This window comes from Fukomys damarensis, unplaced genomic scaffold, assembly GCF_012274545.1.
Source record: "Fukomys damarensis isolate Sample0158 unplaced genomic scaffold, DMR_v1.0_HiC HiC_scaffold_8, whole genome shotgun sequence".
NCBI classification, from domain to species: domain Eukaryota; kingdom Metazoa; phylum Chordata; class Mammalia; order Rodentia; family Bathyergidae; genus Fukomys; species Fukomys damarensis.
This window is the reverse complement of record NW_022900920.1, coordinates 21,604,482-21,630,821: the sequence shown is the minus strand read 5'-3', so window position 1 is coordinate 21,630,821 and position 26,340 is coordinate 21,604,482. Positions and strand designations below refer to the sequence as shown.

The window sequence follows — 26,340 nt, the reverse complement described above, 5'->3', positions numbered from 1 at the left end:
CACAGCACAGGAAGTAAAAAAAGAGATCAGTCAGGCTCTAGAAAAATTCAAAACGGAAAAAATTTCCCAGATAACCATAGAGATGGTGAGCAAAATGAAAATCATGGTTCGAGACTCTAGAACAGAAACTGACAAAAAAAAAAAAAAACAAAAAAGATGAGCTCAGGACCATAATAGAAGCCATGAAGGCCCAGCATAATAAGAAATGGAAACAAGGAAACCCAACATAAGAAAGAAATGGAATGCATTAAACAGATTCAAACAGATATCCAGGAAAGTGTATGCAACAGAATAAAAGCGTGCGAATATAGAATCTCAGATATAGAAGATAGGATCCCAGACAGTGACCATGAAAAGAGAGGTCTCTTAAAAACAGTAAGGGATCATGAGACAAAATTCAACACCCATTCATGATAAAAACCCTGCGAAAAATGGGAATAGTTGGTCTATATCTCAACTTAAATAAAGGCTGTCTATGAAAAACAAACAGCCAACATCATATTAAATGGCCAAAAACTGAAAACCTTCATGTTAAAATCAGGAACAAGGATGCCCACTATCACCACTCCTCTTTGATATAGTTCTGGAAACATTAGCCATAGCAATTAGACAAGAGAAAGAAGTTAAAGCAATAAAAATAGGAAAGGGAAGAAGTTAAACTGTCATTATTTGCTGACAATATGATTCTCTACATTGAAGACCCAAAAAACTCCACCAAAAGACTTCTAGACTTAATTGACACTTTTAGCAGAGTAGCAGGATACAAGGTCAACACCCCAAAATCAATAGCCTTCTTGTACACAAATAACAGACTCACTGAGAGAGAAATTAGGGAAACAATTCCTTTCACAATAGCATCCAAAAAAAATGAGGTATCTAGGAATCAACCTAACAAAAGAAGCAAAAGACCTCTACACTGAAAACTACAGCACTCTGAAAAAAGAGATCAAAGAGGATATAAGAAAATGGAAAGATATTCCCTGCTCCTGGGTAGGAATAATCAACAGAGTGAATAGTTTCTCTGGTGTGAAAAACTATAATTGTACACAACATCCTAATGGGATAGTTAACAATATGAAATAGGAAGAAAAGCACTAAAGGTGTAGGCAAAGTGGGAAGGGTAGGGGAAAGGGAATAAGGGTAAAGAAGAAAGTATGAGAAAATGAAAAAATGGAAATACAGTGTAAATGGGGAGGGGAGGAAGGGGTGAAGGGAGGGCAGGGACAAGGGTAAAAAAGGAGAACCAAGACCTGTCATGTAAAGGTACAAGATCCCAGTAATGAATGTAACTATACTGTATACCTAGAATGTACCAATAAACTCAATAAAAAGGAAAAAAAAATTTACATTTCTGAAATGATCAGTGAAATTGAACATTTTTAATCTACTTTTTAATGGTGGTTTTTACTTTTTAATGTGAGAAGCGTTTGTTCATTTGAGATGCCCAATTTTGATTGATTCTAAACTTGGCAGGTCTTACTATTTTGTGTTCTTTATATAGTCTAGGTAGTCCTTTTTCTGAGAAGTAACTGACAAAACCTTTTTCCTATTCTATAGGTGTCTCTTCACTTTGTTTGTGGTTTTCTTTACTATGCAGAGCTTTTTAATTTAATGTGATCTTTTTGTTGATTCCTGTTATTATTTCCTGTACAACTCAGTTCTGTTCATAGAGTTCTTGCCTAGGCCTTGGTTTTCCAGAATTTTACCTACTTTGTTTTTCAGAAGATTAAGTGTTTGTATTTTAATATGTAGATCTTTAATCCATTTTCATTTTATTTTAATACATGGTAAGAGGTATGAGTCTAGTTTTAATTTTTAGCATGTGGATTTCCACTGTTCCAGCACCATTTGTTAAAGAGTGTAGCTTTCCTCAATGAAAAGTATTAGATCCTTTGTCAAAGATAAAGTAGTTGACTATGCCTTGAGTTGTTTCTACATTTTCTGTTCTATTACGTTAAGTAACATGTCTGTTTTTTTTTCTTGCCAATAGCATGCTGCTCTAAATCATAGTAGCTTTGTAATATGACTTGAAATATGGTATTGTGATGCCTCCTGCCTTACCCTTATTGTCCATAATTGCTTATGCTATTCCAGATCCGTTTGGATTCCATGTGAATTTTAGGATTGCTTTTTCTAATTCTGAGAGGAATGTGGTTGGTATTTTAATTTTGATTTCATTCACTCTGTATAACAGATTTGGATGTTTGGCCATTTTGACTATATTGGTTTTGCCGATGTAGGAACAGGTGTTATCTTTCTATATTCTGATATCTTCTTTGATATCCTTTTCAGTGTACTGGAGTTTCCCTTGTTGAAGTCCTTTACTACTTTGATTAGGTTAACTTCTAATTATTTGATTTTGATTTGATGCTATTGTAGAAATTATGGCTTCCCTAATTTCTCTGTTGGTGAGTTTATTACTGGTATAGCAGTATGATATTGGTTTTTGATTATTGACTTTGTATTCTGCTACAATACTAACTTTGGTTATTAATTGTAGAAGTCTTTTGATGAAGTTTCTGAGGTCTTCTATGTAGTGCATCATGTCATCTGCAAATATAATATTTTAATTTCTTTTCCTATCCATGTCTCTTTTATTTATTTCTCATTTCTAATTGCTTGGCTAGTGTTTTAAAAACTATATAGAACAGGAATGGTGATAGCAGACATCCTTGTCTTGTTCCTGATTTTAGAGAGAAAGTTTTTTGCTTCTCTTCATTTGAAATAATGTTAGCCATTCCTGGACAGGAATGTAGTGTAAGTGGATACAAAGTCAAAAAGCAATAGCATTCCTGTATGTAATTAACAAACTCACTGAAAGAGAAATTAGCGAAACTGAACCTTTCACAGTAGTATCCAAAAGAGGGAAATCCTTGGAACCAATGCAATGAAGAAAGTAAAATACCTTTACATATGGAACTATAGTACTCAAAAAAGATCAATGATAATCTCATTAAATGGAAAGAGTCCTGTTCTTGGGTAGGAAGAACACAACCTCAATCAAAGTACCAAGAGTATATCTCACAGAATTAGAGAAAACACTCCTAAAATTTGTTTGGAACCAGAAGTGACCTTGAATAGAAAAAGGAATTCTGGGGGACAAAGTCAAGGCTTGAAATTATACTATGAATCTACAGTTGTTTAAAATAAAACAAACAAACAGCAAACAGCAACAACAAAAACCCAAGAAAGAGACCCGAGGAACAGTGGGACAGATTAGAAGGTGCAGAAACAGCTCCAAACACACTCAACCTCCTTATTTTTGACAAAGAAGCCAAACATCTTGACTGGAAGGAAGATTGCCTCTTTAATGCATTGTGATGGAAAAACTGGCTTTCTACAAGCCTCAGATTAAAAATAGACCCATATCTTTCACCACACACTAAAGTAAATTTGCAACGGAGCAACGATCTAAATATTAAGACAACTAAATCTTCCGGAATAGAGAATTGGTGTAGTCAATTGAAGAGGAACTATCACAAAGAATGTACAAATGGGATCTCATCTTATCAAAAATCTTTTTTTTCCACAGCAAAAGTAACCACCGACAGATCCTTTTGCTGTTCTGGATTACTTCTGATTCCATATGAATTTTAGGATTGTTTTCACTAGTTATGTGAGAAATACTATGGGTATTGCATTAAATTTATATATAAGTTTTGGGAGTATAAGTATTTTGAACTATTGCAAAATGGGAAAGAGTCCAAGAGACAGAGGTGAAGTAAAGCTAGGAGGGGAAGGTTACCTAAAAGATTTAAGATGTGTCATGTATATGCACCAAATACCTACAGTGAATGTCAACATTATATTGCAAACATGTACTAAAAAAATAATAATAGTAACCATAAAAATGAAAATAGGGTAAAGGTATCTAGAATTAGGAGGAAAATGGGTAGGGAGAGGAAGAGAGATAAAAAGAATGAAGATGTGTTATATACATGTACCTACTCCTTAAGATGAATGTAAAATTTATGTGCTGCAAACATGTACTAGTAAGATTTTAAAATGATATTTAAGAGTATAAATGAAAATATCAATTATTATATGCATAAGTGAAAACATACTATAAGTTAATACTCTCAATCACTGAGGCAATTTTAAATATAGCTATATGATTTAATTTTCTTTGAATCATTGCCCAGGATGTTAAATACAAGAATCTAGTAAATAATATAAATAATTATTAAATTGATAGTGGCATATATTTATGAAAATCCTAAAGCATAGGCCATTGAAACCAAAATAAAATTAAAACATCTGTGATCTATTTATATTGAGTCAAGATAAATAATAAACAATACAAAACTTTAGATTTTGAATATATATGAATTATATGTAGAGCATAATGGGAAATAGATCAGTATGTATATGTTGGCTTAAGTTGATCCAATTTTCACTGTCTTAAAATTATATCTATTAAAACAGTCATTTGGCATGGTGACTTTCTTTGTAGCTTTTCCAATTTCCAATGCATCTTCGTTTCTTTTTTAATTTTGGATGAAATTCAGTGCCCGAAGTATGTTAGGTATGCGCTCTACTAATGTGCCACACACCTTGAGCCCAAGGCATCCTCTTAAATGAAATTTTAACTCTTCCCTAAGCATTAGTTAAAATGAGAGCACCCTAGTCTAAGAGAGGAGCTATACTGTGTATGGTGTTAATGTTAGGCTTCCATTTCACTTTTAATTTATCATTTATACTCTTTTCAGCATGATTTCATGCTCTGGTGAAAGGCAAAAACTTCTTGGTGTGCTCTTTTGAATTGTAAAATCCTATACAGGATTCTTTAATTATTTTTGCAGGTATGCTAGGACTAATTTTGAATATGTATATTAGAAAGTGGTGGAGGGCAAGAGGAGTTAGCTGTCACTTCCAGCCCCACAAAGGGCAATGTTTTTATCTCTGAAAAATTTTCAAACAAAGAAACTAACATTGAAAAGAGGAAGCTTGTGAGCGCAGGTTTCTCTTTCTTGTCTTATAAAACTATCCATCCTGTCATTTGAGCTGTACCTTTATTACCTCTTTTCACACTTACTACCTCCTAAAGACATCCATTCTGAATACCATCAGCATACGAATTTGAGATTTTTTATTTCCAACCACATATTCAAAGCACAGAGAAAGGGACTGATTGAGTCAGTGTCAACTTGGCTTTGCTTATCGGTTCTACCAAATCTTCCTAAAATCTGCCTTATGTTTCCAGAATCAGTCCAATGTTATTTTTTAGAACTTTTGTCTCATGATATACTGAGGCAGGGTTTTCTATAGATTGTCTCTTACCAAATTTTCTATAGTGAGTCTCAAGAAGCATTTTGAAAGATTTATACAATATATAGCACTGATTCTCCTGTTGAACAGCCAACATGAAAAGCTATTTTATTTGAGGCTGAGTCTATATTTATTCTTAAATATCATTTGGTAACAGAGTATTTACATCAAGGTGTCCCTTTCTTTAGTTTTTAAAGTGGTCTATATTTCAGATGTCACTTTTACAAAGCCCTCTCTTATCATGTTTATCATATTACCCTTCTAATTTTGAAAAGTAGGATAGTATTATCTGTGACAAAGGTTGGACAAGGTCTCCAATTGGTATTGCTTTTATTTATTTATTTATTTATTTATTTATTTATTTGTTTGTTTATTTAGTATGGGGATCAAACTCAAGACCTTGCTCTTGCCAGGCAGGCATGGGGTAACTGAGCTAAATCCTGGTCTTCCAATTGGTTTTTCAATATTCAAGATTTATATTGCAATTTAAATTGTGAGGAACTGCACAGTATGGCAATATAGAAAATTATGTTAATTATGGGAGGTTTTAAGTGCCGTCATCTCTTAATAATGGTATCCTACCTAGTTTATCCTTGAAAGCTAAATAGCATTTATATCCCTTGGGAATACTATTAATTTTTTTACTTTGTTATTAGTAGATACAGATAGGTCATATAAATAATTCAAATTTTATATTATTTTTAGTGTTTTACTTCATAACTATAGTTTGTAGGTCCTTCTCTACTTTATATATTCAAATATTCTTTGAAAAAATATGCAAAATTGTGGATAATTTTATGTATTTTTTGGTTTGCTTATGTAGTTTAGAATATGATATTTTTCCTAAGTTTAAATAATAAAGACCCATGAAGGGCAAGGAAACCATAAGAAAATTTTGTTGTAGCTCCCATTATGTGTTTTGCCCATCTAAATTTATTGTAGTGCTGTTGGATATTCTTACTGCTTATGCATCAATTAAATTTAAGGAATACCAAATCCTTTATGTGTTAAGGAATGGCAGATTTTTTTTTTTTTTTTTTTTTTTTTTGTACTGGTGATTGAACTCGGGTCCTTGTGCTTGCAATGAAGGCGGTGGAACCACTGAGCTAAATCCCCGGCCAATGAATGGCAGATATTTGAGAATGATAATAATGAATTAAATTGACAGTGCACAAAGGAAGATCAGCGCTTGAAAAAAAAAAAAAACGTTTTATTTTTCCTTCATAAAGATTTCCTGACTGTGTTACTCTCTCCTCTTTCCTTGGAATATCTTTCCTTTGTTTTCATCCCATGCTGCTTAATTTTGATTTTCACATCTATCAGTTTCTCTTTCCCTTAGGAGCTCTCCTGAAATAGAGATTTGATTGGTTACTTTTGAAAATTCACGTGTTACAAATTTTTCTAGCCCCCTTTAAAACTCTTCAAGAACTTTTGGCATTACTTCGTTTTGGACTGAGTAAAATCCCTTCTGTTTCATGGCTACGTGAAAATGGGCCTGTCAAGTTCTAATGAATATCACTTTGAACTTTTGGATTTTCTTGTTTCCACATAGACACTGCTTTGTGTATGTGATGGCTTGTATCTAGATGTTCCCCTGTAGCCTCATGTGTCATGGTTGTGCCTTTATCCCAGTGTCTGGGTGTAGGGTGTATGAAGCTGGGATTAATGGTGTATGCTAAGCGTAAAGGTGCTCCATCCTGGATAGAATAGAAGGGACAGGAAGGGCTGCTGTCATCGCTGCTTGCTACTTCTTGCTACTTCGCTCCTTTTGCTGCTTTCTGGCAGCCACACACTACTTCTCTGCTGCGATGCCCCTTTGCTATGCCACCCTGCCTTGGAGTCAATAAACTATGGACTGAAACCTCTACAAACTGTGAGCTGAGATAAACCTTTCTGCATTTAAATTTAGGTGTCGGGTATTTTGTCTCAGCAAGGAGAAAAGTAAGACAATGTATGTGTGTATGCATTGTACTTTTTATGTTTTGTCATTTAAAGGGATAATTTTTTCCATTTTGCTGAAATTGCTATTTATTTATTAGTTTTGCAATCTCGTTGCTGTTTTTTTTTTTGGGGGGGGTAGGGAATCAAGGATATAAAAAAATAGTTGATAGTGTTGCTGTCCACCTAAAACTCTGGAATTGCCTTTTAAAATTTTCTAGTGGTTAAGCTTGCTTTTGTTAAATTTGTAATACAGTTTTAATTTAATTTAATTTGGATTTTATAATATAATCCCAAGGAAGGCTATGTTAAATAATTTCTCTGCACTGCATACATCACTAGTTTTCTAAATGTTCTATGGGTTAAAAGCATTTTTAAAATCCTCTGTGTTCCTTATTATGCTCCTCTTACTTAAAATGGACCTTATAAAAATGTTCAGGCTGTTTGTCACTACTTCATTGTGTACGCTCTCTTTATGTGAAACTGTGAGATTAGTAACCTCATCACTTCACTATAAGCACCCTTGTTTAATTGTGCGATTCATGTTGTCAAGTCTAATATTTATATTTCCAGTTTCATCATATTCAGCCTACAGAAACTGACCACCGTTTTCTTCTTGTAACATTTCTTTTCCTCTGCAGTTTTACAGTGTTGACACATCATTCTTTTGTTTTTATCTTGCTTCATTTTCCATCTTCTCCCCTTTTATAAGTTCTAATAATGGGATGGTCCTGAACTTATAGATTATATAATTTTCAAAGATATCCATGGCTAGTATATGAAGTATCTTTTCAGTTATTCTTTATTCAGATGCTTCACTCTGCCCAGTACTCTGTGTAATACTTCCTCAAGGAAAGTGGCTGCAGCATGGTCTCTCTAATGTTAGCTGAGATGGAGAACAACTTCAGCTTTCTACTAGTTTCACCTTTCTCAATTCATTTTTATTAATTTGAAATTTTAAAATGTTGTGACACTTTTATTCTTTGATAATAGATAACCAAATATTTCTACATATGTATATCTTTTTTCTAGACAGTGAAGTAGAGGGAAAAAAATCCCCTCAATATTTTGTAAGGGTGTTGCATTTTTATTTTGTTTTGTTTTTACAAGGAGTTATCCGTTGCATTACTTGAAAATATGATTATTAGATGAAGAGACTCATTTTCATGTTTTAATTAGGCACATTTAATGTGTCATAACATTTTACATGGGACTGTTAGCTCACATTCTTGAAGTTATGTTAGTCTTATCCACATTAACATCAGAAACTATGCGAAGATCATTGTTAGTAGTTGAATATGTAGGTATTTAAAATAAAATTTTAACCCCAGCTTATATCTGATATGCTGATTCCAAATCTATGAGTTATTTAGAAGTGCTACATTTACACATACAGTGTAACATCATCACAGGTGCTATAGAACTTAGATTCAATACATTTGAAGCTTGGTTATTATTATTTTTTTATTTTTCAGATTGCATTCTCACAACACAATACGATCATGGATCTTGTGCAGTTTTTTGTCACCTTCTTCAGGTAATTTGTTTTTATTGACTTTTAACTTATTAAGCCTGGCAATATGCTACATAGTTTATAATTATTTGACTTTAAAATATATACCTTGTCTTAAATATGTGTATTAATGTCATTAAATATATACCATAGCAGAAGGAACATGATTCAAATATACTTGTAAAAGATTCTTTACTATCGTACTACTAAATAACTAAATGGATTCTGTGGAAAGAGGATAACTTTCTCTGTAAAGTAACTAACGTCTGCTTCAATTAAGAAAACTGTGTGCAAAACATGGATTAGTTATATCTATTACAATGAAATGAATTCAGTTTTTCTCTGTATTTATCATATGTGTGTGGTGAAAGAGAAGTAACTTTTTACTCTTGAAGGAATTAGTAATGTAAAAATACTATAAATTACTTTGAATAGAGCATAATTCTCCAGAACATTAGTTATGTGAGATTTTAATGGTAGGGTTATAAAGGAAAAGCTCCACAGTTGAACAGCTCCAGGAAATGCTATGTATACTAATTTTAAATAGGTCTCTTTTGGTTTGTTTTTAAAAGACATTAGTTTTCAGAATTTTTGGTATGCTAATTTTTAATATGCCAATATAGTAATTTGTAAAGGAGACCATCAGGTAGTGTTTGTAGGAATATTTCATGGTATATAAAAACTCTTTTTAGGGAACACTTTTTTTCATTTTCATGAGATGTAAATAAAGACATGTAATGTGAAAAAGCTTATTTTCACCCATAGAATATTTGTATTGTGGGATATTGAAGATGTAATTTTTGTTATGAACTTGTGCCACTTATACTAGTCTTTTGGTTCCTTTGCACATATAAGACAAATGTGACTCCTGGCACACATACCCCTCATCATAGCATAAAACTATAAAGGTAGAATGTGGTATGAACTTTGCATTCTATTTATCAACTTGATTATGCTGGCATATACTGTAAAGGATCCATATAATTTAAGTTTTGAAACATGATGTGTTGGGCACTTCCTAAACACCTAATAATTATTTTCCAATTGGTTATCTTGTTCAAATTCCCATACAGTACGTGCATTCCTATTGCCTTAAAATATTTTCTGTCAGGGACCAAATAATAAATGTTTTGACATTTGTGGGTTATACAGTCTCTGTTCCATTTATGCGACATTTTTGATACAGTACTAAAGCAGCTAAGGCTAAAATGGAAAAAAATTAGGATGAGCAGGGCAATAAAACTTTATAATAAAAACATGTAGTGGGCTGAATTAGGCTGTAGTCATACTTTGCTCAACCCTTCATCCAGATTATGACTAACTCCCTTTATTGGCTGGAGACTAGGCATCATCTGAGATAGCACGTTTTAGCATTACCTAACTAACTGTTCTTTATAATTGAGCTGAAATTTATCTCACTTTAATATCTCTTCCAATTCATCCATAGGGGCTCATATGTAACATGTCTAACCTCTCATCACCTCCTACAACCCTTAAGATTTTAAAATGTTTTTATTCAATGTACACACTCCCTGTTCATTATTTTACTTCTCTTGTTTAAAACGTTATCATATTGGTCACTTTACTCTGAAAATAATTATATGTGCTTATGGCAATTTAAAAGTTATTAATTTTTAGAATTTAATATTATTAAGGAAATCACTAATACATGTGAAATTGCATTCATGCTGTAAAGTTATCCCTTAAAATCTGAGGAAACATACTGACTATGTTATATTTCATGATTTTGTACTTCAGCACATAGGAGAATTTTGAGACTATTAACATAGTTGCAATATTTTTTAGAAAGCAATAGAATTTACTATAAGCATTATTTAATGCATTAAAATAAAACTACTTTGTGATATAGAATAATGTGGGTGAGAATTTACTTTAAAGTCAGTCATGTATAAAAATTCACAGTTAATTATATAAAAATTATTTAAATATTTGTTTTTATTTTAAGCTTTTAAATTTGTGTGCATATTTAAGTTTAAAAATTCTTTTATTTAGGAGAAGAAAGCTGGTATTAATATGTACCCTGTCTTAAAGATGATCCTATTTATTATGTTGTCATCATGGACAAAGTGAAATAAAGTAGTCTTATTATTAAGTGAAATCAAATATATTTGAAGGGCTTTTTGTCATTTAAATTTCTTCCAGTAGTGAAATGTAAATCAGACAATTTAAAATCATTTCATTGTTAAGAAAAAATAGCCAGAATATTTTGAAGTTTATTAATTACTTTTTGAAGGCCACAGCTGCATTTAAAATTTTTTTAACAAGTTAATATTTATGAACACACTTCAGTGGGACCCTCATTCCTGCTATTGCTATTTCTAACCAGGTTTCGGAAGTAGGAGGGATAAGTGAATGTGTCAGCTTTCAGTTTAGTCATAGCTTTATAGGGGTACTTCTCAAATTTGGTATCAGATTTTTACCTCTATATCATGTAGAGCTCTTGTGCTATACATAATTAATTGATCATTAGAGGTGACTTATAGACATAGCCTCGCTCTAGTCTTAGCTTTTTGTGCTATTTTAAATAGGTCACCTAGCTTTTCTAAATTGTATTCCTTTCTTATATAGAATTTTGTTGTTGCTGTTATGATGTGTGATATAATAGAGTAAATGACTAGAAAACCAAAAAGAATTATTTTTAAAATACTTTTTTTCATTGTGAAAAAATAAGTGTTTCTGAATCTAAATGTCTGAATTATTTATTTATTTACTTACTTTTGGTTCGGGGGATCGAACTCAGAAACTTGCACTTATGAGGCAGGCGGTGGCACCACTGAGCTAAATCTCCAGCTCTGAATTATTTATTTTAAAGAAACAAATTAAATGGAGATACGATAGGTTTTTAATGGCGTCAGTAATTTTTACTATACCACTAGGTGTAGTCACAATCTTGTAACTATACTGCAGGTTAGAAGAGGGTAGTTTTTGAGGTCTTTCCCACTTTGATTAATTTTACTCTATAGGCCAGCCATATGGTATAGTAGTTATTCCAACTATCTTGTTTATGGATTCTAATTAATCATTTAATGACTGAAGAAATTACTACTCAATGGATTCATAGACACTTTTGCCTCAAAATGAGCCAGAATTTTGCTAGAATTTGTTACTTGTACCATGCCTCCATTTCCTAATACCCCAACTTTAATAATGAGCTATGATGACATTTTGAGTCCTTGCTATCTGTGTTACTTCTGATCTCATGTCTGATAGCACTCACAAAGATTGCTTATCACCCTTGCGCTCTATATAAATTACCTATGTTCTAATCTGATATTTATTATTTCTTTCCTCTGCTTGCTTTGGATTAAGTTTCTCTGTTTCTAGTTCATTAGATTGTGAAGCTAGATTGTTGATTTAAAATGTTTTCATGTAAGCTTTTATCACTCAGTTTCCCTCTTAGCACTGATTTCACTGTGTACTTTATGATTTGGTATGTTTTTATTTTCATTTTGATATTTATAATTTCCCTTGTTAATTCTTCTTTGATCCATTGGTTGTTTGAGAGTGTGTCATTTAATTTTCACTTTTCTGAATTTCCTAGTTTTCCTTCTGTTACTGACTTTTAACTTTATCCTGTCGCAGAGCAGATATTTTGTATGATATCTATCTTTTAAAATTTATTTGGATTTGATTTGTGACCTAATTTTGGTCTAGTCTGCAAAATGCCCAAAGTAACTTTTAGGAAGATGTGCATTGTGTTATTCTTACATACATATTTGCTTATTAGATTTTGCTCTGTGTTTGCTTATTAGATCTAGTTTTTTTGTGTTTTATTCCCTATTTCCTTGATTATTCAGTCTTCTTGTTTTATTATTTATTGAGAGTGGTATTGCATTGTTTTAATCATTTTGAATTCTTTAGTCCCTATGAATACTTTTTGTTTAAAGTATATTTTGTTGAACCAAATATATATACACATTATATTACAATTCCCTTCATTACAATTTCCCAGATACATCATTTTTTATTTCCTGAAACATTTTTATTGTTTTGTATTTATTTTGTTTATACTACAAATATTCAAATATTATTTGTCTTAATAATCAGAGGACATCTGAATTTTAAGTGATGGGAAAGTAAATGGAAATTGTAAATGGGGTGAATTTATTTCTACTGTTGACCTGTAATTTGTTCCTCAATCTTCTCAGTTTTAAAAATGGTTGTCATCCTTTTGCTGTGCCTGTGCTTTCTATCACATCAAATAAGCTGCTAATATTACTTAATTCTTTTCCTTCTAGCAGATTAGAAATTATACATTTAATGATTTTTATTCAACGATTTCCCTATCAACATTAAGAAGCATAACTACACTAATGTCAAGCAGTATGTTTTTCCTCGCTGAATTCAGGAGAAATAAGGCAAAACTTTGAAACTTTCAGTTTTATACATCACCTCTTTAACAACTTTCTAATTATTTTTGAGCAGCTTTTTGAAGATATAATTCCCATACATTTCTCCCAGCTAAGGTTTAATGTTAATTGGTTGTGCAACCATTATAAAAATCAACTTTAGAATATTTTCATCACTCCAAAAAGATACCAAATACCCATTATTATTTTCTCTCTATTCCTCCCACCCACATATCTCCAGTTCTGGACAATCACTAATCTAATTTCTGTCCATAGATTTGTCTGGACATTTTGCATAGTCATATAACATGTATTCTTATGTGACTGAATTTATTTGTCATTTACATGGTGTTTTCAATGCTTATTCATGAAGTATGTATCCTTACTTCACTTCTTTATATTTCCAAATAGTATTGCATTTCATGACAGATGGCATTTTAGTTTTCATTTTATCATTTAATGGATATTTGAGTTCTTTGGTTATTATAAATAATGCCACTGTAAACATTTAAGTATAATTTTTACATGGAGATGTGTTGTATTTCTCTTGTGTTTATAATTAAGAGTAAAATTTCTGATCATAGATCACTGTAGATTTTAACATTGTGAGGAACTGCCAAATTGTTTTTAAAGAAGATGCAGTATTTTCCTATCTTACCAACATGGATGAGACATCCAGTTTCTCCACATCCTCACTAACATTTGTTACTGTCTTCTAAAAATTATACCTACCTTAGTGGGTACAAAGTGGCAAGAGAGATGGTCATAATTTAGTGGAATTAAAAAGATAAGCTTTAGGTAGATAAATCTAAAGAATTCAAAAGCAAAATAAAGAGTATTAAGCAATGAAAAAAACAGTGAAAGATAACTGTTTAGAGTGATATAATAAGCATAATGTGAAGCTAACAATGATCCAGATTTTGAGGGAAATAAGACATTTAATCATGTCAAACATAGGGATATTTTTAACAGGAAAAAGAAATATAAATACCTAAAGGACAAAAAGTAAAGTCATTAATTAAAAAAAAATCTCTATATCGAAGTGGCATAATTCAGGAGATTTGGCATAATAATATATATTTATAGAAATAATATAAAAATTACATATGTATGTGCAGAGAGATAGAGAGCAATAACAAAGAACACTGAATGATGAAAATAAAGAGTTTTCCTTTCAAAAATGAAATTATGAAGATGGATACATTAATAGAAATGAGACTTCAAGATATGGACTTAAGTAGAAATAATAAACAACTTTGTACTGTATTGAGGTTTTCTCAATCTTTCTCTAGGCCTCTGTTGTGAAAGAAAATAGATATTTAAGTCTAAGCTGCTTTTATAAATTGAAATATTTAATGTTATAGGAATAAACTAGTAACAATATAAAGTATATAAAAATTTAGTTAACCAATATTTCATATCTAATTTACAACGTGGAGTTTTGGAATGCAAGGAACAGAAACAGTCTCCTCTAAGCATCATGTCTTCACACTTTGGCCTAAGTATTGCATAATACCTCAAAGTTAATGTGTTGTAACTTTAACCTGCTTCGTTTCAGGTATCAGCATTTACCTAACTTCTATACTTGGGAAGGGAATAGTCTTCTCTCCTTTCTGCTACAAACTTCAATTGCATTTCTTTTGTATCAGTCAAAATTGCCATTATTTTTAAAACATAGATTAAATTACGTGACTTCACTATTTAAAACTTCTTTCCACATTTATAATTCAAACTATGGCTTCAAGTTTTTATATAACCTGGAATAATTATCTTCCTTATTCATATTATTATCCTTATATTAGTAAATTTTCAAGTACTTTTTTTTGCGTGTGTTGTGGGAGGTACTAATAGTTGGCTGGATTTTGTTTATCCTGTTTTTCTTTGTTTCTTTGTTTTTGCTTCTGTATGAAGCCTGTTTAAAAATTTATGTGTAGCCGGGTATGGTGGCACACGCTTACAATCCCAGCACTTGGGAAGTTGAGGCAGGAGGATCACTGTGAGTTCGAGACCAGCCTGGTCTACACAGTGAGTTCCAGGTCAGTCTCACTACATAGTGAGACCCTGTCTCAAACAAACAAACAAATTTATGTGTGGTAAAATCCAGTTTTTAGGAATACAGTCAGATGATTTCTTGTGCTCACCAGCACCACTAGGATACAAGCCAATTCAAAAATCTTCCAAAATATTTTCGTAGGTCCTCATTTGTAGACAGATTTTCTTTGTACTAATAAACCCTGGAAACTTCTGTATGAAGCAAAATTATTACAGGTTATATAAAAACTTGAAGCCACAATTTGAATTATAAATGTGGAAATAAGTTTTTTTTTTTTTTTTTTGGTACCAGGGATCGAACTTGGTACCTTGTACACTTGCAAGGCTAGGCCGTGAAACCACTGAGCTACATCCCCGGCCCTCTTTTTATTAATTTTAATTTTAATAAAAATCTAATGTACTTTTTGTAATTGATTATGATTCCTAGATCTAAGGACTCTCCCTAATTCAAAGTTACGTAGATTTTCTTAAGAGTGTGAGTGTGTGTGTGTGTTGGCCAATTTTCTGATGGTTGGGACAAAATACTTGTCACCTTCTGCTTAAAGGACAAAAGGCTTATTTTAATTCTCCATTTGAAAGATATCAGTCTATGGTTGACTGGCTACACATCAGAAACTTCATGACATCAGGGTGTTTTGGAGAAAAGTTGCTTACTTTTGGCAGCCACAAAGCAGGGCACAGAGGAAGAGCACTAGCTAGAGGTATATACCCTTTAAAGTAACATACCTCCTCCAGTGAGCCCCACCTAACAGCACGTGAAGATGAGAGCTTCAGTGGATTGAAAAATATAGCACCCCCATGATCCATCTCTAGGAGTTTTGTGATCCAAGCAAGTTGAAAATTAAGACTGAGTACCTGGGATTTAGCTCAGTGGTTCTGGTGCCTGCATCGCAAAAGCAAGGACCCGAGTTCAACCCCTGCTACCAAAGGAAGAACAGGGATCTAGAATTTTACAAAAACAAACTCAATAGTTAAAGGAAAAGAAAGAGAGAGGGGGGGGGAGAGGGGGAGAGAGAGGGAGAGAGGGAGGGAGAGACGATCCAGCCTCAAATAGCTGGGCCCGTGACTTGGCTAAGAGGTTCTGCCTCCTGCCTCTCAAGCTAAAGGGCCCAAGTTTGATCCCTGGTACAAAAAAAAGGAAAAAAAAATTAAATTTGACATCCACAATATAAATGTATACATATATATATTTTCTTCGGTTTTTCTTCCTTGTACTGGGGATCATATCTAGTGCCTTGTGCATACTAGGTAAGCTCTATCACTAAGGTATATCCTCTGCTCAACTTTTATATATTTTTTGTTGTATAATTAAGTGTAACATCCAGTTTTTGTTTATGATTAAGGCATAGCTTAAGATTGATAATTTTGCAAATAGATAATCAATTGTTATAGCATGATTTGTTGAAAATACTGGTCTTTCTCCTTTGAAATGCCTTTGCTATACTATCAAATATAATTAACTATGTGTAGGGTTCCAGTTTCAGAAAATAACTGAATACATATTTTTGTGTCCCACTGAACTTGATTTTAAATTTAGACAGAAGATATAGATACTTATTTGCTATTGGATATCTTCTTCCTCATGACTGCAACAACCTTTCAGTTTGAGTGGAATGAAACTTTCACCAGCTTTGTGACGGGCTAAAACCATTTAGTGCATCTTCAGTGATTGATGAGGAGTGGTCATGAGTACTAGTGTGTGATATAAAGCCTGGGACTGCTGCATTCTTTTACATTTCTAAGAGGAACAAAAGTGTGAGACTAAAGCCAATAATGCACAGTAGAGTGTGTAGTCCAGAGAATTAGAGATAAATGTAGCTAGGGCCCTGACCAGACCAAATCTTATTCTTTCTTGGAACTTTGGAGAGTGTCTTAGTTTGCCATAAAAAATATTACAGATAATGTGGGTTAGACAACAGAAATTTATTTTGCCATTTTAGAGGCTGCCAAAATCATTGAATTTTGGAGAAAATAAAAAAAATCTCTTCTTGGCCTGAAAATAGCTGCTTCCTGACTGTGTGTTCACATGGTATTTTCTTTAGGGATGTGGAAGGTAAAGGAGAGTGTGCAAGCTCTCTAGAGTCTCTTTTTATAAGAACCCTGATCCTATTACATTAAGGCCCTACCTGCATTGATTTCATTTAAACTTAATTACCTCCTGAAGGCATTTAACTTCAAATACAGTCACATTAACGATTACTTCAATATATGAATCTGAGAGGAGTAACTATTCAGTTTATACCAGGGATATTTAGTGCCAATATAATTTATCCCAGTTCCAGTTAGGTTTCTGGTTACTTGCATTTGTAATCATCTTAATGTTATATTCTAAGGTATTTAAGATGAGTAATCTTTATCTATAATGTTTCATACCAGAAATGTTTCAAATTTTAGACGTTTGATTTTAGATTATACATAATATGTTGGGGCATGAGAGGACAGACAGCCAAAGTGCTGACCCCGAGTCCCGGAATGCTGGTTCTCACCGGGGCACAGGCGTCCCAAAGATGATGTGCTGGAGCCAAGTCCCTTGACCTACAAACAACCCCCAATCTCTTCTTTATTCCTCTTTCCGGTTTGCACTCCCTTTTTAGTCATAAACAGATGTTGTTTCATCTAGATGTTATGTCTTTAGTTTGAACAATATATATCTGCTCATAACTGCTGTTAATCACTGCTCGTAAGTGCTGTTAATCATCAAACCACTGAGATCATGCTTGTGTGTGTGGCCTTGAAACTATGTAACACTCTGTGTCAGAAATAAACTTTGCCATTAGCCATCAGCTCTTGGTCATTCATTGTGTCCGCGGGTCCCCTCCTCTAGAAGGAGACCTCAACAATAGTATATCTATATTGTCTATATCTATATCTACATCTACATTTATATCTATATCTTGGGAACGGAACCCAAGCCTATGTTTCATATACAGGTTATCACAGAATGTGAATCTAATTTTATTCAGTGTGTTTAGTGCACCTGCATTTTGACTGTAACCCATTACCTGAAATTTTCCACTTGTAGCCGCATGTCAACACTGAAAAAAGTTTAGATTTTCGAATATTGAAGATTTCAAATTACAAATCTAAATCTCTGTCAACTACTGATTAACAATTTAAAATTCCATGCTGATTTAGCTATTTCTCCATGGTCATGCACAGGGCTTTGTTATACCAAAGAGCAACAGGCAATAAAAGCTTTTCTACAATGGAAAAAGAAGACCTGAAACAAAGCAGTGAAAATTCATTTTTCTCTGACAAACTTGTCACAAAACCAAACTAAAAGATACTGTTATAATATTTGATGTTAACCATTAAAACTTTTGGTTTAAGAGATATGGTAGAGAAAAGCTAATTGGATGAGATAACCCCAGAAACCTTTCTCGTGAAGACCAGTAGGCAAAAAGGAGCACATAGAAGCAAAGAGTGGTATGTAGAGAAATGCAACACATGGTTATCTCAGAAATTCAGGTGGTAGAAATTCTCTTATTCTTCTATTTTCTAGGATGCTAATCAAGACTAGGATCTTCAAGTTGCTACCTAAAAATGAGTGTAACTTTTTAACTGTGCCAGTTAAATTTAGCAAGCTGTTTTTGTTTGGTTTGTTTTTTAATTATGCACATGTTCTTAATATACCAGCATTTACTTTTATTGATTTTTAATTTTTTTTTAGTTTTTGAGTCAGGGTTTTACTGTGTAATTCAGGCAGGCTTTGAACTCACTTTGTAGCCCAGGCTGGCCTCAAACTCACAGCAATCCTCCTGCCTCAGCCTCCCAAGTGTTAGGATTACGGGTGTGCACCACCACTCCCAACTACTTTTACTTTGATATTTAAAAAGAGACTTAAATTCTTCACAGTATAATTTCTCAGAAGCCAAGAATATATTTATAAAGTATTATTTTCATAGAAGTATAATAATTCCAAATATCACATTTTATATAAAAAAAGATACTCAACACATTCCTTTCATTTAACAAAAGTTTATTGACAACAACTATGTGCTAGATACTGAGATATAATTTATTGAATTTTAAATGTTTATGAGATTATTAGAATATTATTTAGAAAAAAATTTTAAAATTGATGTATCCACCAGTTTGTTTATGTTCTCTCTATTACTTTTACAGGTTATCTCATAGGAATAAGTATAGAAAGCATTTGATTCAAACCAAAATAGAATATATCTCCTGTTTCAAAGAAAGTAAAATTATGAAGACTGCATATTTTTAATGCTGTTGTGAATTATTGTAGAAAAGATACTTTTCACTTGAGTCACAGAATTTAGATGAGAAAGAATTGAACCTTGCCATGGGGAAATTCATTGTCTTTATCACTTCAACTGAATATTTATCATGTAATATTTTGAAGAAAATATTATGAATCATCAAATTACATATTGTTACTTAGACTAAATTTATTTTTCAATATAAATGAATTTTGTAGATATGTTATTGTCTACTGTAGACATTTTTAAATAGTTGATGGGATGTGATTAAGTCTGATTGAGTGGAAGGAATGTGAAATTGAATGTGTGTTTCATTTTAGCTTTTAAAGAACTGGTGAAACTGTGAGGAAAAAGAAGACAACTTGTAACTTAAAGTGTTAAAATATGGGACATATACTGAAACTCCCCATAACTCAATTTTCATATTTTTCAATGAGCACATGACAGTGTACATAGTATATCATTTATGATTATGGTAATTAGAGATAATTCATATAAAACTCTCAGGATAGTACTTGGTACATGTTATTTAGTAGATGTCAGTTGCTTTTATTATTATAAATATCACTTTTTATTTTTTTAATTAAGTTTATTGGTACATTTTAGGAATACAATACAGTTACATTCATCACTGGGCTCTTGTACCTTTATACGACAGGTCTTGGTTCTTATTTTTCCCATTCCCCAGCCCTCCCTTCACCCTCTCCACCATTCCCTGTATACATTATTTCCATGTTTTTCCTTTTCTTTTTTTTTTCCTCATGAGTTTATTGGTGCATTTTAGGTATACAGTACAGTTATATTCATTATTGAGATCTTGTACCTTTACATGACAGATCTTAAATGTTATTGATGATTCGGTTTAGGCATGCTAAGTTTATATCTTCTATGCTAAAATTTTTAAGGATATGATATTATGATTGGAATACAGATAAATAAATGAATAAATCCTCAGTCTATATTTAAAGTGTCAATTCTTTTTTTTTTTTTTTTTTTGGTACCAGGCATTGAACTTGGGTCCTTGCGCTTGCAAAGCAGGCCACCGAACCGCTGAGCTAAATCCATGGCCCTAAAGTGTCAATTCTTAGTAGCATATTTTTTAAACACTTACAGTGTTTATCTGGGCATAACAAGAAAAGTGTAACCACTATCAATTGAGACTATACCAGAATTTCTCACATTAAGCCTTATTTGAGGTGACAATGTCTCCGTAGTTGGGGAATTGACCTGTATACTCTAGGATATTTTGTAAATATGCCACTATCTGTGCCTTGAATGGTAGCATCAGAAATATCTCCAGAAATTAGCAAATGTCTCCTGTAGGACAAAAGCAGTGAATCCTGTAGGCTTTTCTAATTATATATTCTGTAAATATATAGAGAAGTTTTAGTGGGTATCAGACTGATTCAGTTTTTACCCAGAAAACACAAGTGACATAAATTGATAAAAGAAAATGTCTGTCATTTGAAATAATTAAAACTGACCTGTGAATCAGGAATTTCTCAGCTAAAATGAGTATTTTATTAAGTGTCTAATCCTTGCGAAAGTTGTATATCAGCACTTTCTTTCCTGGGACTGTGTTTGAACTAAATGATAAGATGCTGCAGGTCTAACGATACAGATTTAGAAATCATTCCAGTGAGATCATAATTGAAGCCATGAGTATTACTGAGCTGTCTTTCCTAGAGCAAGGAAAGAGCATAGTTATCTATGAACTGAGGTTTATAAAACGTCCATAATTTTAAAAAGGGATCCTGGAATGTAATCTACCTTTATTATCTTATATTGGGTCAGAAAGCATGAAGAAAAATCAAAATTAGTTTTCAGAAAAAAGTAGTTTTAACAATTGTTGGCACTGTCAAATGAAAAATAAGTTTGTTGATAGGAAAAAATTGTTTTTTTTGGGGGAAGTTTTGGTAAATTCAGTTGCAAAGATTTCTAAGGAAAGTGTTCTCTCGTGTTGAATATTGTATAAATATTAAGTATTAGTAGTATTAATATATTCATTAGTATATAAAGAGATGCCACATTAAAATGAATTAAAATACATTGCATAAATTTTCTTTTTGAAATATTTACCACGACAAATTGATTACTTCTATTTATTTTAATTTTCCATATATACATTTCATTGCATATTTCAAAGGTGTTTTGAGCAAAAACAATTTCTGCTTTTCTTTCCAGTTGTTTCTTGTCCTTGTTATTGGTGGCTGCTGTGGTATGGAAGATCAAACAAACCTGTTGGGCTTCTCGGCGGAGAGAGGTACAGTGTCAATAATACTATTTAATCTTTTGTTTAAAGGTTTGAGGAAATAGGCCACTCTTGTTTAACTTATATGCTCCTTTCAAGTAAAATTGAAGTAATTATTTCTTCTTAATATTGAACAATCTAATATTTTTAAAGCTTCAGATTATGCTGTCACTGTCATTCTGTCAGCAACTATAGAAGAATTGTGGTTTTAAAAAATAGTATAAAAATCAGTACAGAGTGCTAATATTATGCTACCTAATTTGTAATATCTTTTGTGTAGTTTGCTATGATATAAATTTATTTTTTGTTAATATATTTGCAATTTAAAAGACAATTCTAAGTGATAAAAATTTACTTTTAACTTTAGATAATACATTTTCTAGAAACTTACTATAGCATTCTTTTGGGGGGGTTAATAAAATATTTTCTATTTCTTGAATATCTGATAATCCAATTATATTTAAACAGCACAATAATTTATGCATGTCTTTATGACCATTAATTGTAATGTTACTGATAATATTAAAATAAATAAAAACAATACTTTAGTAATGCTAGAGTAACAATTGACAATTTAATCATATTACATAAATATAATTTGTTAATTTTAATATATTAATGAACTGAAAGCAACCAGGAAACTTTGTCCTCTGAGGAGAAAAATATCCAGTAAATATATTATTTCATACTTCCTATAATAAAAAACTACTTTCTGTTTTTATTAGAATTCAATTATTATATTCTATTAGTATTATAACAGTATCATAGTATTATTTTGCTGTTACATTTCCTGATATATTTCAGTATGATTTTCTTCATATAAAAAGATAATACTTAAAAATATTTTAAATTGTGTTATTTTAAGGTGTCACATTAGTGGCATAAATTCTTCTTAATTATCCTCCTATTTTCAAGTAACTATCCATAGCAAGTACCTTCTTATATTAATAAATCTGAGATTCTCCCCACCTAAATAAATCATTCAACTTAATATTTTTGCCTCTATAATTTTTGCATGTGGCTAGTACAATATCAATGAGAAATTATTGAAACAGCCCCAAAATTAACAGTAATCCAATCAAAAAGGAGCTTATTGAATATGAATATATACATGTTTGGTAAGCAGTGAAATTCTATATGGATGTTAATGTCCAGACAATTTAGATGACCTATGGTATTCAAGTTATAGTCCTTACTTACACTTACTTACTTACTTACACTAGAAACTATTTGGTATTTATGTACAAATAAAGTTAATAAAAACAAAGTATATATTAAAGAAGGAAAAAAATACCACATAATTTTAGGTAGGCAGTTGGAAGACCTTCTATAATGTGATAGAGCTGGTGACAATTTAATGTCCCATCTGTTAGAAAAGAAGTCAAGATCGATAGCCTGTGTTCTTTCTGCATATGACAAGTGGTGTTTAAGTATCTTATCTCTAAAATGTATAAAATGCAACTCTGTTAATATACATTGTGAAAACAAAAATGTATTACTTCGTCATTAGCTAGTATCTGAATGTGACAAAGTGGCCCATTTGAATTTGTGCTATATTACTAATTTCTTGTTTTGGGTCTTAGATCCCTAGAAATGTTTACACATAGTAACTACATTTATAAACAATGTAAATATTAAAATTTGAAAAACTACTATGCGTAGTCCACTTACCTATCAAACTTTCATGTTGATAAAAATGATAAGTTGATTTTGGTTATGATTATATCACCTAGTGTAGCCAAATGCTATTTATTGCATACTAATCAGATACTCTGTCAAACTGATACTACTTTAAAGTATGAAAATAAATTTATCATTGAACTGGAGGTTAAAATCTTTTAACATATGTGGTATACATGGAAAGTAATTCAAGAAATAGTAAAGAAAATTGGGCCACTGCCAGAGCAGTACTCCGTTCTTGTAAATATTACCATGTTCTCTGGATATAATCTCAGTATAATGCTCCATTATACAAAGTTCATCTAGGTAGTGCTTCTTTTTTGCTACAGAAAATAAGAATGCTTGCATTTGATTTGCTAACCTCTACCAAATCACAGCATTTATGTAGTCAGAGTTCATGTTATGCTACAGTATATGCTGAAGAAAGGATTTTGAGGAATTTTTGTAATATAATGTCACTAATTCCTTTAGATAAAATCTCTAAATATATTAGAAACTATTCAAATATTAAAGTCAAAAGTGAAGATAGCATTGTCTTTTTCTACTATCAGATTTGTTATTAAATAATTTTCATATTCTTAAGGATTATTTCTAATTTTTTGAGCTCCAGAGATAATACTTACTTGTAGTATTAGAAGACTTTTTCATTTTGTTCTTTTGAGCCCCAAAGAGTTTTTAAATACACTAATTTTAGTTTTTATAATGTTACAGACTTTAAGTGGAGGTCAAAATGTATTTTTGTCTAAGCTTATCTTGAACCAATTTTAACTATTTAATAAACTGGAATATTCCCCAAGTCTGGAAGCTAGTATTTTTTCTCTTTGTGGCTGTAGTACTTGTTTGCTAAAAGTATCTAAGATGATTCATTTAAAGCTCAGAAAACATATGTGATTAATAGAATGAATGACAATTTGTCTTTAAAAGTAAATTCAAATTATTTATAGATTTTTCCTTAGAATTTCTCTAATTTCGTTATAGCAATTATAATGTTTGCTTTTCAAAGTGCAAGGATTGTTTTAAGATGAAACAAATGTTTGGAAATTGTATGAATATTTGATGTTAATTCTACCAAGTATATAGCTTTTTAACTTTTAGTTCTCATTAGTAGATGTACCCCCAAAGCCTCATGTGCTCATAGGTGTGGCTTTTGAAAAGTGATTTAGTGATGGGGCTGCTGTGATAAATGTGATGTTAGGACCTGGGGTCAGGTCAGAGGGACAGGTCAATGAGGGTGCAACAAAGGTGTGTGTTCCCTCCCCTGCTTCTCCCTTCCTTCTCTGCTTCCTAAGTGTGACATGAGCAACTTTCCTCCTGCCATTCCCTTCCAGCATGCATGGACAGTACAAGTACTGAAACTTCTGAAACATTTGGAGCAAGCATATATTACAAAAGTCTTTCAAAATATTGTCATGTTATTTTAAAAATGAAATTACATTTTTAATAAATATTATAAGACACAAACACATCTAGGTGTAAATGAAGATATTTAAAAATGCTTGTGTTAAGAAAATACCCAAGAAAGACTGAACTTGTGTTCAAGATGTTCTACTTTGATACATATTTCATAATAATGCAGTGTAAAACCTATGTTTAGATTCGTCATTATCAACTTGAAGTTTGAGTTAAAAGTAACATACTATAACTGTAAGTTGGGTTCTACCAGCTTTGAGTAACTCTTTTTCTTTGGCAAGCACCCTAATTCTTTTTTCTATGCCTGTTTCATGAGCGCAAAAGCAGTGAAGAAGTAATGCTATCATTTTTCCCTTTCCTTGATTATTGCTTAATGATAATACAGATTAATGTGCTTCATTTGTACAAAACATACATGTTTTAATCTCACAGTAATTTCCCTTTCCCACTCTCCCTCTTACTTTTACATTTTGGGGAGGTTTTTACTATGTGTAATGTATTTTGATCATATTCATTCTATCTATTATCTATCCTAATACTTTATTAACAACATTTCATGCAGAAACAATGCTAAAACAGCCTAGGAAGTGTTAAATTTTCAGTTAAAAGGTTTGCGTCTAAATATTATTAATAAAATATAGCAGTGCTTTACAAATTGAGCTAGTCTGCCTTCTCAAAACATTTACAGAGAATATTTGGAATAGAGTACATGGGAGACATTAAAAGCAGTTGACTAGGTACTCAATGCAACTTTTGGTAGACTATCATAGTACTTAAAACCTGTATTTTGTATTATATTTATAAATTCTAATATATAAAGTTTCCCATGAAAGATATGGATTTTTTTTATCATTACCAAATACTACATTCAAATAAATGTCTCTTTAGTTAATAGCTTCAATTTCAACTTTTTCTTATCACTGGCTTTTATGGAAATGCAAACTACAACAGTTACCATTGTATTAATGTTTTTATTTTATTCTGTGATAGAAATTGCAAACACTCAGCATATTTAGTTATAGTTTTACAATTATCTTAAATACACTTAAATTATATTGAGATTCACATATGTACAAGAGACATAGGAGTTGAAAGTTAACAATTTTTTTCACATGTAAATCTGTTCTCTTATAGCATTTCCATTTTGCTTAATTCAACAATAGTATATTTATCCTTTCCTATATTCCAGTCAATTTTATAAACATCAAAAACATGAAGAAAAATACATAGGCTCAAGTGTTAGGGAATTCATAGCTTTACAGTATTTTCAGTTGGAGAAAGACTCACATGCATAAGGTGTGGGGTAGCACTGGGGTTGTTGTAGTGCGGCCATCTACAAGTGGTATGGGTATGTAAAAAAACTTCTGGACATTATATTAGTCACAGAAGGCAAGATTAGTAATGCAAGTAAACGGGAAATGTTACATAATTATCCAAAAACATTATTTGTAAAAATAAAAGCCAAAACTTGTAAAATTGTTTTTACTATATATACAATATGAAAATTTTGCCTGAAATCATATTTTAAGATCCTTGATCATTACCTTTACTTTTAGACCCTATTACTTATATATATATATGTATATATATATATATATATATACATATATATATATAAGTAATAGGGTCTAAAAG

At 31.7% G+C, this 26,340-nt stretch overlaps 1 protein-coding gene across 1 annotated transcript in view; it reads left to right on the top strand.

Moving 5' to 3' along the window:
* Atrnl1 (attractin like 1) overlaps positions 1-26,340 on the top strand; it is a 656,020-nt gene that overhangs the window by 286,130 nt on the left and 343,550 nt on the right. The window contains exons 25-26 of the mRNA XM_033761235.1: positions 8,682-8,743; positions 21,549-21,627. Coding sequence (XP_033617126.1) covers positions 8,682-8,743; positions 21,549-21,627 — 141 coding nt within the window. The remainder of the gene's footprint in view (positions 1-8,681; positions 8,744-21,548; positions 21,628-26,340) is intronic.